General features: G+C 38.9%; 1 protein-coding gene across 10 annotated transcripts in view; it reads left to right on the plus strand.

Moving 5' to 3' along the window:
• Nucleotides 1–15,749, plus strand: part of LOC108401314 (integrator complex subunit 6-like) — a 57,637-nt gene that overhangs the window by 26,201 nt on the left and 15,687 nt on the right. For 8 of the 10 annotated variants that reach the window (XM_037016912.2, XM_037016907.2, XM_037016905.2 and 5 more), the window contains 7 exons: nucleotides 3,962–4,111; nucleotides 4,859–4,948; nucleotides 5,179–5,362; nucleotides 5,618–5,746; nucleotides 7,969–8,132; nucleotides 10,324–10,476; nucleotides 13,225–13,357. In XM_037016912.2, coding sequence (XP_036872807.1) covers nucleotides 3,962–4,111; nucleotides 4,859–4,948; nucleotides 5,179–5,362; nucleotides 5,618–5,746; nucleotides 7,969–8,132; nucleotides 10,324–10,476; nucleotides 13,225–13,357 — 1,003 coding nt within the window. Of the gene's footprint in view, nucleotides 1–3,961; nucleotides 4,128–4,858; nucleotides 4,949–5,178; nucleotides 5,363–5,617; nucleotides 5,747–7,968; nucleotides 8,133–10,323; nucleotides 10,477–13,224; nucleotides 13,358–15,749 lie in introns of those variants that run through there. The other 2 variants (XR_012127585.1, XM_073228109.1) reach the window with 2 other exon arrangements.

The following is a 15,749-nucleotide window of genomic DNA, read 5'->3' on the forward strand; positions in this document are numbered from 1 at the left end:
TCCTGAGACACTGCTTTGATCCTGTCTTCCCCTGCCCTGGGCTCTGTAATGAGTCTTTTGTCTTCTGAAGCAAGGCCAAGCTCTCCTGCCTGACCTTAAGGTCCCTCTAGAAGCTGTCTGTCCAATAGATAGTATATAATGCCAACCACACACAAAATTAAAAAATTTCTAGTAGCTACATTAAAAAGTAAAAAGAAACAGGTGAAACTTTTAGTAATGTATTTTACTTAACTGAAAATACTCAAAACATCATTTCAACATATATAAAAATACATGTTGAGATATTTTCATTCTTTGTTGTGGTGGTGGTGGTTCTAAGTCCTCAAAATCCCAGTGTATTTTACACTTACATCACATCCCCAGTCAGACTAGCCATGTTTCACGTGCTCCGTGGCTAAGGGCTACTGGATTAGATAGTGCAGGTCTAGAGTGTGGCTCACTATCACTGTCACCCCCGCAAATGAGACATACCTAAGTCTTACTTCTTCCTGGTTTGTTATAACTAAATAAGGATGGTAATACCAGGCCTATTTTATAGGGTTGTTCCAAGCAACTGGGAAGTGTAAAAGTGCTTGGTAAGCTGTAAAGCTCCGTAAGAGGGTATGTCAGTTCTCATCAGGAGCACAGGTTTTCCTGACGTAAGAGTAGGATATCTCTGGAGTAATTTGAAAGAAAAGACTGTGTTAAGCAGGTAAATGGGCTGTCCTGAATTCATTTATGGAAAGATCGACTCCTAGCAACGAATGAAGAATTAACACGTATACTTTCTCCAACTAGCTCTTCATCATTATCTTTTTGAAAGAAATTTGTCACATTAATAAGGCTTTTTAAATATTTAAATACATCTCTAGGCCTTTTTCCCGTTCAGCGTCAGAGGAATGGAGTTAGTGGCATTTAGCTCTTCCCTTGATGGATCTAGGCTGCTACCAAGAAGTTTATTGCTTTGGGTAGAAAATGGTGCTCATACACTTTGTAGTACTGAGGTAGGAATAGCATTCAAATTTCTTATAAATACAAATAAAATATATTATTAAATTGTCCAATTCATTGCAAAGAATTGGAATTGACCTAAAAAGTGCATGCCAGTAATTCAGCTGTGGAAATGATTTGTAAAATGCTTTCAGTTCATATAATAAAGGAAATTTTAAAGAGCAATTATTCTGACAAATTGATTAGTAAAACTACTAACAACCAGGACACATGATTTTAAATATTGATGAGCAACAGGGTGGTTGCTTACATGGTGCCCAAATCTTTTCCCAACCCTTTACCAAATCAAGAAGTCCACTAATTTTTCTTTTGTTATGCTTGAACTATCTTCTGGCTCTCAAGAGTTCAGCACTTGCTGGAGATATAACTCAAAGTTTACAGTGTGGAAGTTAAGATGCTGAATGAAGTAACTCCAAACATAAAGTCAACTTTATGAAGTGGCCTCTGGGTGAAGGCCCCCAGCTCTTGGGTTTGCCCAGGCCCCAAACCTCAACCTAATGTGTGGCTCTTTCTCTCTCACTCATGCCTCTAATTAGCTACTAAGTCTTTATGACTCCACCTCTGAAATTTTTCTTTAATCTGCACCCTCCTCTCTGTCCCTGCTGCCCTCACCCAGGCTTTCATCACTATTCTCATAAGCTTTTGCAACAGTCTGCAAACAAGTTTCCCTGCCTCAAGCTTTAGCCTTCCCTCCACCCCACAGTTTATTCTCCAACTCCTAGCAGAATGAACTCGCTAAGATCTGATCTGATCAGGCCACTCCCCTAATTAAAAACATCAAGTTATTCCCAGGGCGGGCAGATAAAAATCCAAACTACTGAGTACACTGTACAAAGCCCTCCGTGGTCAGAGTCCGAGTTGTCTGCCTTGCCTCACACCATGCTCCCAGATTTCTCACAGTTCGCCAGGAAGCCATATCTTTTCATGAACTCGCTGTTCTCTTCCCTCAGCCCGCCCCCTCCCCTCCTCAGATCAGTCTGGGGAATCCCATGCTCTTCTTTTCAGGCCAGTAGGCCTCCTCAAATGCCCGTCTTCTATGAGAAGCCTTTCTTAACTCTCTGGCCATTTGTTTTTTCAGCTTCTCCAACTGCCTTCCTTACTTCTTTGTGGCAGGAATGCTTCAGCAGCTACCTCCTCTCTCTATCCCCAGCGTGCAGCATTCTGCCCCATGCAGCAGAGCTGGCCCATAACACTTTGTTGAATAAATAAAGGAAAGAATTGATGTAATCCTTCCCAACTGCACGCCTTTCTCTTCTATCCCAAAGAAGAAGGCTAAGTTTTGAATTCAGTGTGATTTGTAATCACCTGCTGATATTTTTCAGTATTTGATTAGGACAATTTAAATCATAATCCATCCTTTTAACTAAAGTTTACTTTGTCTAGTTCAATAGGACTTTCCTTCAGCCACACAGAATTATTCTTTTGCCCCACTTCCCAGGTACTAAAAGTCATCTACACAATCTGGCCAAAGGAACACATGGAAGTGTTTTACTTTTAGATCCCTCGACCTATAAGATATGTTAGGCATAGTTTTAAAAATATAAAACACATCTTTAATTTCACAGAACCCCACCCTATTGGACTGGAATGGATCTTAACGAGAACCATGTTCACCTTGTGTAATTATACAGGTTGTGTACTGTTCAACCATAGAGGGAGCCATTCTCACTGAGTCCAACGTGAATAACTTACCGTGTATCATGCATAGCCTTACAGTGTCTCTGCTTATCCAATCCTCTTCACTTTCAGATAATAAAATGTAGGTCCTACAAACCGACAAGTTTGCTCAAGGTTATACAAATAAGTTTATGGTAGGTTGTGGGTAGTAATCTGCCCCCTTTCTGCCTCTGGTCATTCTGACCCAAATTGCTTCAGGGGACTGTGAAACTAGAAAAGACAGTGTTTCCTATAGTTGTATGGATAATGGACATGGTCAATGCGGTCTCAGCTAAACATGAAATTGATATCATTTAGTTTATCTCCGTATTAATTTGCTCTGGCATTCCACCTCCAGCTGTACTGGCCTGTTTGGTGTGACTCGAACATTCAGTGTATCACACTGTTGTCCTCTGGGCTACCAGGACCCCAGTGGCTGTTTATCCCACCAAGTTGTCAAGCTGTGCTTCCTGTCCTCTCCCTGTTTGTCCTACTCCTGAGTGACCTACTGTTAGCTGCCATGTTCTTTTTTTGGCTTCTCTTCTTGGCATTTTGTCTTGCTTTATTTTTATAGCCATCACTGACCAGTTAGCATGACCTTTTCCTTCTATTTTACAGACAATTCACTCACAGCATGTAGACTGCTGAGCGTGGGTCTTTAGTTCTTTGCTGCCGTTGGTGCCTAGGGGATGCTGCTTCTTTGCCAAAGCTTTTTTGTGTCTTTTCTTTTCCCGCTTATTCTGGATTTGGGGCTTTCTGAATGCTTGGAGATGCCAGAAGGGTAGTTTCCAAGTAGTTGTGGCTTTATTCCTATATTTCACCATTTACTCTTATTTAAAGTGAAAATATTATTTGGGAAGAAGAATTTTGGTTTGAAAAGTTCACATAGATCCAACACTCAATAGCCAATTGTCTCTATCACACAAGGACACAAGGCATTTAGAAAATGACTCTTTCCTCTCCGCCTTACTCCATGCTTATCACCAGCATCAAACTAATGTAAGTAGTGAGATGTTTTGGTAGGGTTTGATTGAGACTGAATAGAAAACTGGACTCCTTGAGCCAAGGCCTTCCAGCCACAATGGACAAATGCATTGTTTGTATCTTTGTTCTTGATCATTATTAATGCTGGCAGATCTTTCTGAAACTGGTTGCTTGCTTTAGTTCCCCTTGATCAGTCAAGATATAGAAAAGAATTAGATTAAGGAATTATTAATTTGTTAGAGGCTTGATACTTGCTGTTCAGTAGTTGCTTGCACCTTATATACTGTTCATTGTATAATCGGGAATTTCTTTGTAAATGTTTGGTTTTCAGGCTGGTTGGAAGGAAAATCACGCAACATTCATGAGTGAACTAAAAAATCTTCAGGCTTCTGGACTGACTACTCTTGGTCAGGCTCTAAGATCCTCATTTGATTTGTTAAATCTCAATAGATTAATATCTGGAATAGACAATTATGGACAGGTAAAAAAAATTTTGAGTGAGTACACAGCTAATTTATTTTGGTTACTTGGTGTAAGAATTTTAAATTGGGCTTGGTTACCAAGTTCTCTGCTACTTTTCATAACCTCCAAAAGGTGGTCTATATAGCTCTTGAATACATATTTTTTAAAAATCCCTTTTTTGGGGGGGTCCTATATGTGGCTTCATCATAAACTACATAATTAAATTTGCCTAACCGTCAGATCATCAAGTATCTGAGAATGGGATGAATAAATTCCTTAGAAATACTGGAATAAGACAATTGAAGAGAAAATTTCACCTACTTACCCAACCTCTCTCCTATGATAACCACCAGTCACTTCTACTGTAGAAACTGCTCACAAGAGTCACTCTCCAGGTTGCAGAGTATAAGTAACTTATGTACCCATATCTGTGCCAGGACTTTGACTCAGGTGAATCGATTCACAGGTGTGGATGATTCTACCATTATAATCTCTTTAATATCTTTCTTTTATGATTGTCAGGCAGAATTTGGATTTGTAGTTTGGGGAGTTCCTGAATTACAAGAATTCCTCAGTTTATTCTGAATGTTACCTCTTTGGGGATTGTTATTTTGATTCCCACCCACTTCAGTCCCTAATCTTTTCCTTCTTATTTATCCAGGCAAATTTGATCACATACTTGAGAGATCACTGGCAAGGCAAATGTAAAAGTTTAAATAAATTTTATTGCTTTACATGGATCTAATACTTTTAAAATGCATTTTAGGGGAGAAATCCATTTTTTTTAGAACCATCTATTTTAATTACCATCACAGATGGAAACAAGTTAACAAGTACGGCTGGTGTGCAAGAAGAGGTGAGATTTCATTTTTTAAATTTTGTTTAAATGGCAGAGAATATGCAGCTATTTCTGTGGGAGGCATAAATTTCCAGTTAAGAATAAGTTTGATTAAACCTTCCATCTATATAATCCTTGAAAGATTGCTTCATTTTATTGCATACATGAAAGAAAAGCGAACCTTTAAATTCTTTGTTCATTTTTGTATGGGTCGTTATGATGAAACTTTTCAAATTTTGCCTTATCAGCTTCATCTTCCTTTGAATTCTCCTCTGCCTGGAAGTGAACTGACCAAAGAACCTTTTCGTTGGGATCAAAGGTTATTTGCCCTGGTGTTGCGTTTGCCTGGATTGGCATCTACTGAACCAGAGCAACTAGGGAGTGTACCAACTGATGAATCTGCCATCACACAGATGTGCGAAGTCACGGGAGGTATTGGCAATAGTTAACATTTCTAAAGAAAGAATTCAGGGCAGCAGAGTATAGTTTTTCTTAAACACTATGTCCAGTCTTGTTTTCCTTAAGAATCTTTTAACTCTGCTGCTTAAGGTCATCATTAGTGTGATGTTTGCTGCCAAAGTAGTTATAATTATTTCAAGATAACATTTTAAGATTTCAAAGGCTTGTATTTTTAAATAGCATTTTATTTGATCAAACTTGTACTATTTGTTTTTCCTTCTGGTACAGGTCGCTCCTACTGTGTTAGAACACAAAGAATGTTGAATCAGTGTTTAGAATCTCTAGTTCAAAAAGTTCAGAGTGGTGTAGTTATTAACTTTGAAAAAACAGGACCAGATCCACTTCCTATCGGAGAAGGTACAGTAGATAACTTTGTTTTCACCCTAAGGTATTATATAGGAGAATGATCTGAGATTGGGGAGACACTAAACTAATTATAATAGACAGTCTTCACTATCTACGTGCATTCACGTGGATGGTTACATCCATCCAAACAACGACCATTCATTCATTGCCTCTGCATACATGTCAGGAGGCCAGATTCTAACAACTTTAATTAAATGTCAAATCTTCCTAAGAAAATTCTGCCTTTTCCCTACGTGTTCCATGTTTCCTGGTCCCAGTTTTGGGATGACACTGAACTATTCCTCTCTCTTTTGAAGAAATGCCTGGAGATTTTCCACTGAGTGTCACTTAACTAGCAATCTGGTTTTGGTCTTGTGAGTGCCAAATGTGCCAAGCTGGCATTATGAAATCTGTGTTTGTTACCGCATGTCAGCAAGAGACTATGAATGTTTATCCAGGAACTGCTAATATTCTGTAAGATCCCACACCATCATTTTCCTGGCCAGTTTTTAACAGCAGAACCTTTCCTCTTCAAATAAGATTTTATAGAAAGTTCATCATCTTAAAATAGATGAAAGCAGAGCTATTTTTGTATAGGGGAAGGAACTTCTCCCTCAAATCATACCTGCACTGCAAGGCTTCCTCAGAGCCCTATTCTAGGCTGTTGCTTCTCATCCCTGTCAGTTCACACGCATACATACATATGTGTACCTAGACGCCATCATTACTGCAGTGCTCGGCTGATCTGATCCGTATGCTGTAATTGCCATGGCCATAATCAATGGTAGCTGCGTAGAGAAGCAAAGTGAGCAGGTGCACAGGGCCGGAAAGACACACATTTCTGTCTGAAGTAGTGGATCCTTTTTGCTGTTCATTCTCAGAACACTTTGAGAAGCTGTTGGAAAAACAGAACCCCCCGCCCTCCCTAGAAAAACAGAGGCCACACACAACTCCCAATTCTGTATTTAATTTCAGGGGTTTCTTGGACTCCAACTTAAGAATATCTGCCATAGAAGACTGAAGCTTCATAGCCTATTTTAAATTAATGGACTTAATTGTAAAGGAAGGACATGTTATATTGCTAACGATTGACTGCTCAGTCTATAATTTTGTGTTCATCACCTTAATGTGTACCAGAACTTCATACTGAAAACCTATTGGATTTGGTGTCATGTAAATAGTACAGATTTTCTTTCTAGCTCCATTTCCCCTTTGCCCAGAATTCTTAACTCCTGAGACTCTGATGAAAGCTAAGAACTCTTTCCTCAGAAAGATCCACATCACCCTAATTGTGAGCTCAACTTTCGGCAGGGTGGCGGGGGGAACTCTCTTGGTCCCCTGAAGCCATTACATGTATTCCCTAGAGCAACATGGACCCCAGTAAATCTTCTGGTCTCAGGAAATATTTGTTTAAAGTAATGCTTAAGTAAGTAAATCAAATTACCTATAATTTAAGAAAAATGAGACTCATTAAAACATGCCTTTTATAAATGTAGAGTAAAGAATCCTAGCTTTAATGGTTGTATAACTCGGCCTTGCCCTGTTTTGGGGGGCAAATGAAATATGCTGGTTTAAATAATTCAGGGTACATTATTTAACATTATACAATGCCCAGTTTCCATGGAGTTTTAACTCTAACGAACTCGTCCACAACAAGCTTGGTGCATTTGCTTTGTGTCCCCTCCCCCAAATATGTGCATAGATTGTATTGCCGGCATTCTCTTCACCTGCCTGTGAACTTGTGTCATTTTTATTTGCCTTTGTGGTCATTGGGTCCAACTGCTTAGTAAACAATATTTTTTGCATCTAATTGGGAATAGAAAGAAAATCTAAATGGAATTTATGACCTATTTTGTCAGATTCTGAAAGTGTAATACTATACCAGGGAATAAACGGTTTCATTTGCCTAATTTGGAAAAATAACTGTAGTCATTTGCTGTGTGTAATTTATGTATCCAAGTCTCAGAAAACCTAAAACCAATTTTGCCATAGTTTTCCACATAACTACCTATCTTGGTTGGTTGTCCTTAAGGATGAGTGGGGTGGGACGTTGGATTACCCAGGATAGACTTGATGAAAAGAATTGTAGGAGAGAACATTCAGCAATTCTAGTACAGTCCCTTTTTCCCTTCCATTTTGCATGAATCACAGTTTTGCTTTTAGCTGAAAAATTTGTATAAGATCAGCAGCTGTAAAAAGGAAATTCATGCCTTTGTCTTTTGTTTGACTTTTAGATGGGTTTATGGATTCATCTAGGCCAAGCAATTCATTTGCTGCTCACCCATGGTACAGTTGCCATAAGCTCATTTATGTGCGACCTAACTCTAAAACTGGTGTTCCTGTTGGACACTGGCCAATTCCAGAGTCTTTTTGGCCAGATCAGAATTTACCTTCACTAGTAAGTGTCATAAAACAGAAAGGTAAACATCATTCTGGATTTTCAATTTCTAATTACAGTGAACTTTTTAAAACAGCTTTGAGGTTTTAAACCATGCCTTCTATCTGTTGCTCGAAGTCTAGTGTGTACCTAAAAACAAGAGAAGACTTCCTCTCTATTTGGCATTGTTTCTTTTCAGTTGCCTTTGCCACCTGAACTGCTTTCTTTGGATGTTAAAGCATTGTTATTTTGGATGCTGCTGCCTTCTATGACTTGGTTTTTATTTCAGAGCAGCTGACTTGATTTACATGGTAAAAACAATGTCAAAAAAGTGCTGGTGTTGATTCTCATGTACATCCACAGGAAATTAAAGCTTAGTTTGCACCTCATGTAGGTTCTAGAAACAGATTCAAAACAGGTAATTCTCCTTCCTCCTGGGAAATCATTACATACCTAGTGGAACTTTGTAGACCTCCTTTTCATCTTATTGTAACCAATGGATTTGTGTTCCTTGGAAATACACCTTACAGAGATGGGTCATTAAGCAATAATTTAACAATGATTTCTAAGTAAGGACTTGTCTTTTTGTTCACTGCATTTGGTAGAAGAGGGTTGGATATCGTAGCTGCTCCTAATGCCAGATGAACTGGCTTTGGGGAGGGAGGGGTGGTGTCTAGTAATAAGGGAAAGCATATGAAACCCACTGTCCCTTTCATCTTTTGCCCTCCCCCCAAGCCACTATAAAAGGCCTGAGTAATCCATCTTGTTTGAAGGGGGCACAAAAAGGACACTCCTCCAGTTTAGCGACTCCCTGGTTCAGCTAATCTATATTCTGGCTAAGTTTTAGAAATGTCTGGCACGAACTGCGTTTTGTCCTGGATTGCTATTTTTAGGCCTCCCGCATTCAGGAGTGGCCACGAAAGGCCTGGATATACCACCACTAAAGAGCCATTTCAGCCCATGCTATGGGTGAGGGTAAATCTCCGCCTTCTCTCAGGGCTCCAAGGTGACACACTTGTCCAGTCTCAGTGCCCAGTTACTCTCAGCCCCTACAAAGCCCAGAGGGAATATTCTAGTTTTGAGTTTACTTCTTTATTGCTAGTGATGGGACTTTCCTCATGTCTTTATTGATTTTTTAATAGGCTTAAATCTAATAAGCCAGAAATATCTCTCAAGTTTAATTAAAATTAAAGTCAGGAAAAATTGGCATAAAAGAAATTCCAAGTAACACACATAGCCTAGCTTTAAAAGCACATTCTAGTGCTCTTTTTCTCAGCTCCCAAAACATCTCGCAGGTTTGTAAGTCATAAAAGCAAATGAGCATGTCTTCCCTTTTATGAAGAAAGCAGAGATGTTTTGTCATACTCATATTAGCCTTACAGGTCTCTCTGCAAGAACAGGCAGAGCCACATCTCACCTTTGTCCCTGGGACTTGTCCTATCTCATTCTTTCTCCAGATTGCCTTTGCTGCCACCATTTCTGTCTCTGGTGCTCTCCTTTTCCACAAGCTAAACCTGTTAATAAAATGTCTGCTCCACCAAACTGCTCTTGTACAGCAGGCACACAGGCCTTTGCAGCCCAGCCAGAAGCATCTCCAGCTCTGGCTGCTCAAGGCAAGCATGTGTGGGTGTGAGAAGTGCTGTACAAACTGAACCTGAAAAAAATGTCAGCTGCGCCCTGCAGTTGTGACTTGCTAGTTTTTGGTCTCTATCTTCCCCTTCCCATGCCTTTACAATTTCTCATCTGGCTTGTTAGTGGCTCTAGCTCTGTCATAGACTCCTTAGGAAGCTTCACGGGCATCTTCCCTAGCAGTGTCTGGATTATCTGTAACCTCACAGTACAAAGGAATGAAGGACAGGTAAGCTTGGAGAGTCAAAAAGTGCATCTGAAATTTAGGGTTCATCCTATGGAGCATAACGACTTCTTAAACATATTCAAACCATTTTTATTTTTCACTTCACTGAAATTTTAGTTATGAGTGTTATGATTTACCTGTCTACTTCCCAATGCCAAGTAGATGGTGGAGATAAAGAATCTGAGTCCCCTCCTCCCATGGAAACCTTTGGTGATACCCAGAGGTCAGGAGCCCTCTTTCTCAAAGCACTAGCCTGTATCTCAGTGATGGTTTAGCAAAACATCAAAGAGGTTGCAGAATTCTCAGAAATGTAAGCTCACTTGATAATAGATCATATTTCCCCCTCTTGTTTTTTAGCCTCCACGAACATCTCATCCTGTTGTGAGATTCTCCTGTGTAGATTGTGAGCCGATGGTAATAGATAAACTTCCTTTTGACAAATATGAACTTGAACCTTCACCCTTAACTCAGTACATCCTGGAACGAAAGTCTCCCCATACCTGCTGGCAGGTACTCATCCTTACTTGTCCACTGAATGTCTTTAACCACTCTGGGATCTTGGAATCATTTTTAGAAGTTTCAAAGGTTAATCTAGGAATAGTAGGCTGAGTCTGTTAATAATGTTGATTGCAAATGCTCTCAAATAAGCAACAGGGCCAAGCAAATAATTTCAGAATAACATGAATCATTAGCCTTCTGCATTGCCATTTAAAGCAGAAGAATCTGATGAAACCTGTGTGCTGAGGATTTGGAGGAGTCCCCTGAGACCTCTCCAAGGAGCCCAGGTTAAGAATCTCCAATCTAAAGCATATAATTCTATTCAGCTATGGCTTCTGCAGCTGAAGCAAAGTTCTCAGCCCTTAGTGTAAATTTGGTAGATTGGAAGTACAGGATATTTTGACAAGAAAGCCATAAGCCCTGAGACCGCTTTCTGTATCACTGTAATGTAACCAAACTCTTCTTCTTGTAGTACAAACCACATTGGTGTGTGTAATGTGGATTTTACTTGGGTGAGGCAAATGCACAAACACTGGCTCTTCCCGGTATTACACGTCAGCCCGAAGGACTTGCTGATTTGTTCATAGACTCACTTTTGGATTTTAATTTCTAAAAATCCAGGCATGGCAGTCACAGCCTTTTTATTTGGCTATAATAAGGAAGTCCTGCGCTGTAAGGATGTTTATTCTTTTTCTAACAGCATCATAGTGCAACCCGTAACGTTAGGTTCTGTTTACGCAAGGAAAACTTGCAGACTGCCATCTGTTTCATCTTAAAATGTGAGATTATTGCTAGTAGTTGTCTTGAAGCTACTGGAATTCTCCAAAGATGCTGGAACCGGGTAGAAAAAAAGGAATAGGCTTAAAGCAAGGATCTAAAAAGTTCATGAAACAGAGCAATCTCATAAATATAATAACTGGGCAAAAGAAACCAGACATAAATGTTCACATATTGTATGGTTCCCCTTTATATATGTTCACAAAGAAGTAAAACTGACTTACTTTGTTAGAAGTCAGGGAGTGCAGAACAGTGAGCAGAAAGAGACAGGAAGGGATCTTGGGTCATGGGTCATGTTCTGTTTCTTGATCTGGGTGTTGATTATACATGAGCGCCTTTGCTATATCAGCATTCATTGAGCTATATACTTATAAGTTATGCACTTTTTTGAATGTACATTTATATTTCAATTAAATAAATGTGCTAGAAATGTAGAGATACAGATAACAGGATGCTAACTTAAAATCAAGAAAGGAGGTTTGAATTTATGAATTGAAAAAGTTGCTATAAAATTACAAAGTATACATTTTGCTTAAAGTAAACCCTCTTTTCTATATAGCACATTCCTTCTACATCTTCTCCAAGGAAACTTAAGAAATCCTGTCCCTGCTCCTGGCTCTGCCCCTCAAATATGCCCCATGTCTTTCTTTTGTATCTTAAGTTACTTTGATTTAGAGTAGTTTTAATAGAATGAATTAGCAGCAATGAAAAGGAATTAGATAAAACAGGAGCCAGGATATTTGGCAAAATCCTAATGGAGACTGGATTCTGACCCTAGTTCTGCCACCAACTATGTGGTCTTGGACCAGACACTTACTTTCTCTAGACTAGATGGTCTCTAATGATCCCTTTGAACCTCCAAAATTCTATGAATCTGCAGGTGTTCAGGAATTTGGGAAAACTCACCAGGCTTATGGGAAGGAAGGAAGGGAAGGAGGGAGGGAGAGAGGAACAAAAATCAGCACTTTTCCTTTCATGGGAATCATAGTTCTGACCTTTGACAGCTGTGTGTAACTTTTTTGTCTTTATGATGATATTTTCCCCTGTCCTATTATAGAGGGAAATCTAGCATGTTTTATTACAGTTATCTGTTTTCATTAGGGTTCAAATGAAGCATGATATCTAGTGGATGAGTCATGTTTTATAGCACAACTACCTTAGTCATAAATTACATAGGAAAGATTTATTCTTAGCCACAACTAAACATAGCAAGAATTTAGTGAACTGGTAGTGATGTTGCTGGTACTAAGAATTAGTAAGGTAGATGGATTCTATTCACCACCAGGTTTTGACTTTTGTCTTAAATGATCCTCCTGAAGGACTTCAGAAAAGGTAAAGCTCTATGTCCCTAAAAGTATATACTGGTGCCCAGATATAGGCCAAAGGATGAAGAGGGGGCATAGAGAAAACATCATAGCTAGAGGACTCCAGTAGGGCATATCAAGTGTATGGGACCTGACAATATATGTCAAATCATGAATATCAATAAGAAATAAGATGATAGTCACATGGAATAAAGATTAATGTCTTAATCTGCACTGAATGCTTGCTCTACCAGTGTAATTTTCAAGAGGAAATGCCTTCCGAATTGAACCAAAGCATCTCCTTGCTGTCTCAAAATAATTAGCACCAGTGTCTGGCTTATAATAGGCTAGTCAATAAATATTTATTGGATGAAAAATAAATAAACTGCCATTGTGCTAACCAAGTAAATATTTATGTATTGTTGATGTAGCCTGTGGTCTTTGAATGGTTATTGCATAGCACAGTTTCATTTTTTAATATAATTTATAAAATAATTGCGATCTGAACATTCTTATTTAGTATGATATATTTTGCCATAAGCACAGGCTAAAACACTGTTCTTATTTTAAAATCACATTTAAATTGTGCCATGGACATCACTATGGAATGTTGCTGTGAGTTTGGCCTTACACAAAATCCTTATTTTCATGACTGTCCGTTACCTCATATTCTTCTCAGGTATTTGTTACTAGCAGTGGAAAATATAATGAACTTGGATATCCATTTGGTTATTTAAAAGCCAGTACGACTTTAACTTGTGTAAACCTCTTTGTGATGCCGTACAACTACCCAGTTTTACTCCCTCTTTTAGGTAAGTAAAGGATGTGCCAATGAGTCATCTCTAAAATACAACAAAACTGAAACGTAGAAAGCAAATGAAAGCATTTTAAATGTAGTCAAAGTGTAATTGATACCAGAATGCTTAAAGTCTACAAACTGATTTGAAAGGATAGAATTTGCATACTGCATTCTTTTTTGATCATTTTCTTTTTATTGTTTTTCCATCCAGCTGAAGAGACACTTCCCCTCTGGTGCATGATCCTTCCTCTGTCCTTCAGGTTCTGAGCCCCCATGCCTTCACCCTCCCTTGCCCCCTCTATTTATAAAAGCTCTTGGCTTTTTCGTAGACTAGTTGGGACCAAAAAATACCATTGATTGGGATTAATGCTCCAAGAATCTGATGGTTTTATTGAGAAAATAGGGCTTCTGTGGGGCTATTGGCTCACATTTGTTCTTCCACAAAAGAATATTTAATGCTCTTGCAACATCTGTTTTAGTCAGGGTAGCAAGCTACAGAACTAGGTGCAAGTGTAAATTTTGCAGTGACTGTAGTCATAGAAGCTGTGGTTCCCATGGCAAAATTCTAGAAGGAACAACTCCAGACACTCAGAACCATTGAAAATGTGTGTGGAGATTTTTTTCTCATTTAAAGAGCCACATCCATTCAGAGTACATAGTACCATGTGGTGGCCTTCTGGTTGTAAAGTTGTGAACCTTTTTATTTGGTGGGATTTCTTAATTTTTGCAAAAGGATCTAACCTTTACTAAGATTTAATATAGTCATAAAAAGCATATGATTGTCAGTGCTATAAATAATATATGCATTAAATATACTGAAAAAGCAATTTTTTTCAGTGTTGCAAGTTAAGAATGGGCCATCATAACTATATTAGCAGGATTGTTTTATATAGCCTATTTTCTTTCTTAGTCCCATCTAAAAATATCTTCTAAGAGGTGACTGTCACTGATATAAAATACAGTTATGTCTATATGATGAATAAAGCTACCTGTATTTTGTGGATTTATTTAAATTAGCTATAAATTAACAAGTTATTTAATATTTATTAATTTTATTAAATACATAAATACTTTATGACCCCAGTTTTCATAGCTATAAAGTGAAGTATTAGACTAGGTAATCTTCACTTAGACTGTTAATAGTATTATTTTCTATTTTTTGAGTATACTTTTCATATTGAGATAACACATGCAGTTATATGAAATAATAAGAGGTGACACCAAAAGCCCAGGCAACAGAAGCAAAAATAAACACATGGGACTTCGTCAAAGGACCCAGTCAACGAACAGAAAACCTATGGAATGGGGAAAAATTTATAATAATTTCTCTGGTCATTTTGGGGGTGGGGGGGTCTATTTTCTGTTACTCAGATTGGGTTGTTTCTGTTCTGCTTTCCAGCTCGCTGATTCTTTCCTCTCTCCCCTCCATTCTGCTTTTGAGCCTGTCCATTGAGCTTTTCATTTTGGTTATTGTATTTTTCAGTCACAACATTTCCATTTGTTTCTTCTTTGTATCTAATACTGTTGCTTTCTATTTCCTTGCTGAGGCTTTCTATTTTTTCCCTTGTTTCAAGCCCATTTATAATTGCCTGCCAAAACATTTCTTTTGATGGCTCTTTTTAAATCTTTACTGGATGTTTTTAACATGTCTGTCATTTCATTGTTGGCATCTCTTGATTGCCTTCTTGAATTCGTTTTGAGGTCTTCCAGGTTCTTGTTATGATGAATGACATTCAGTTGAAACCTGTACATTTTCAGCATTATGCTAGGAGTCTGCAGATCTTCTGTTTCGGCTTGCTTTCTCTCACACTCCTCCAGCAGATATTGCAAGGTATTGCTTCATTAGGGCCAGGAGCGTGTAGAAGTCCAGGTTCCTCACTGGGCCTGTGTTGACACCCAAAGGGAGGGGCTCCTTGTTACTGCTCCTCCCTAGGATGATACCGCCCTGGCTGGAAGAAGTAAGAGTTCCTCAATGCTCCTGCCTACATGGATTCCACTAACACCATAGGGGTGGAGGTGGCCTCATTACCACAGTGCAGTGGAAAAGTTCCCTAGAACTACTGTGGGCTGAATTCCAGGATCTCCAGCAAGACCCATCCTCTAAACCTGGCCTTTGCTGGTCTCTCAGGTAATAGAGGCCAGATGTGGACATGGCATAATGGTTAAGAGGAAACATTCAGTTCTTGCTTCACCTAAAACCTTCTGCGCCTAAGCTGCCACATGTTGCCTGTTCCCAGTACTATGTAAGGCCACATCCTGGCACTGTCCTTCTGGTCACCTGTTAGTCTGTCAATTTGTTCTCCACATGCCAAGTTCCCCTTCTTTCTGAAATGTCTTCTGTCACCAGAGAGACGTGTAGCATTTGTCCCTGGTCTTCCTTAACCTACGACACTGAGAATCCAACC

The sequence above is a fragment of the Manis javanica genome, chromosome X, assembly GCF_040802235.1.
Source record: "Manis javanica isolate MJ-LG chromosome X, MJ_LKY, whole genome shotgun sequence".
NCBI classification, from domain to species: domain Eukaryota; kingdom Metazoa; phylum Chordata; class Mammalia; order Pholidota; family Manidae; genus Manis; species Manis javanica.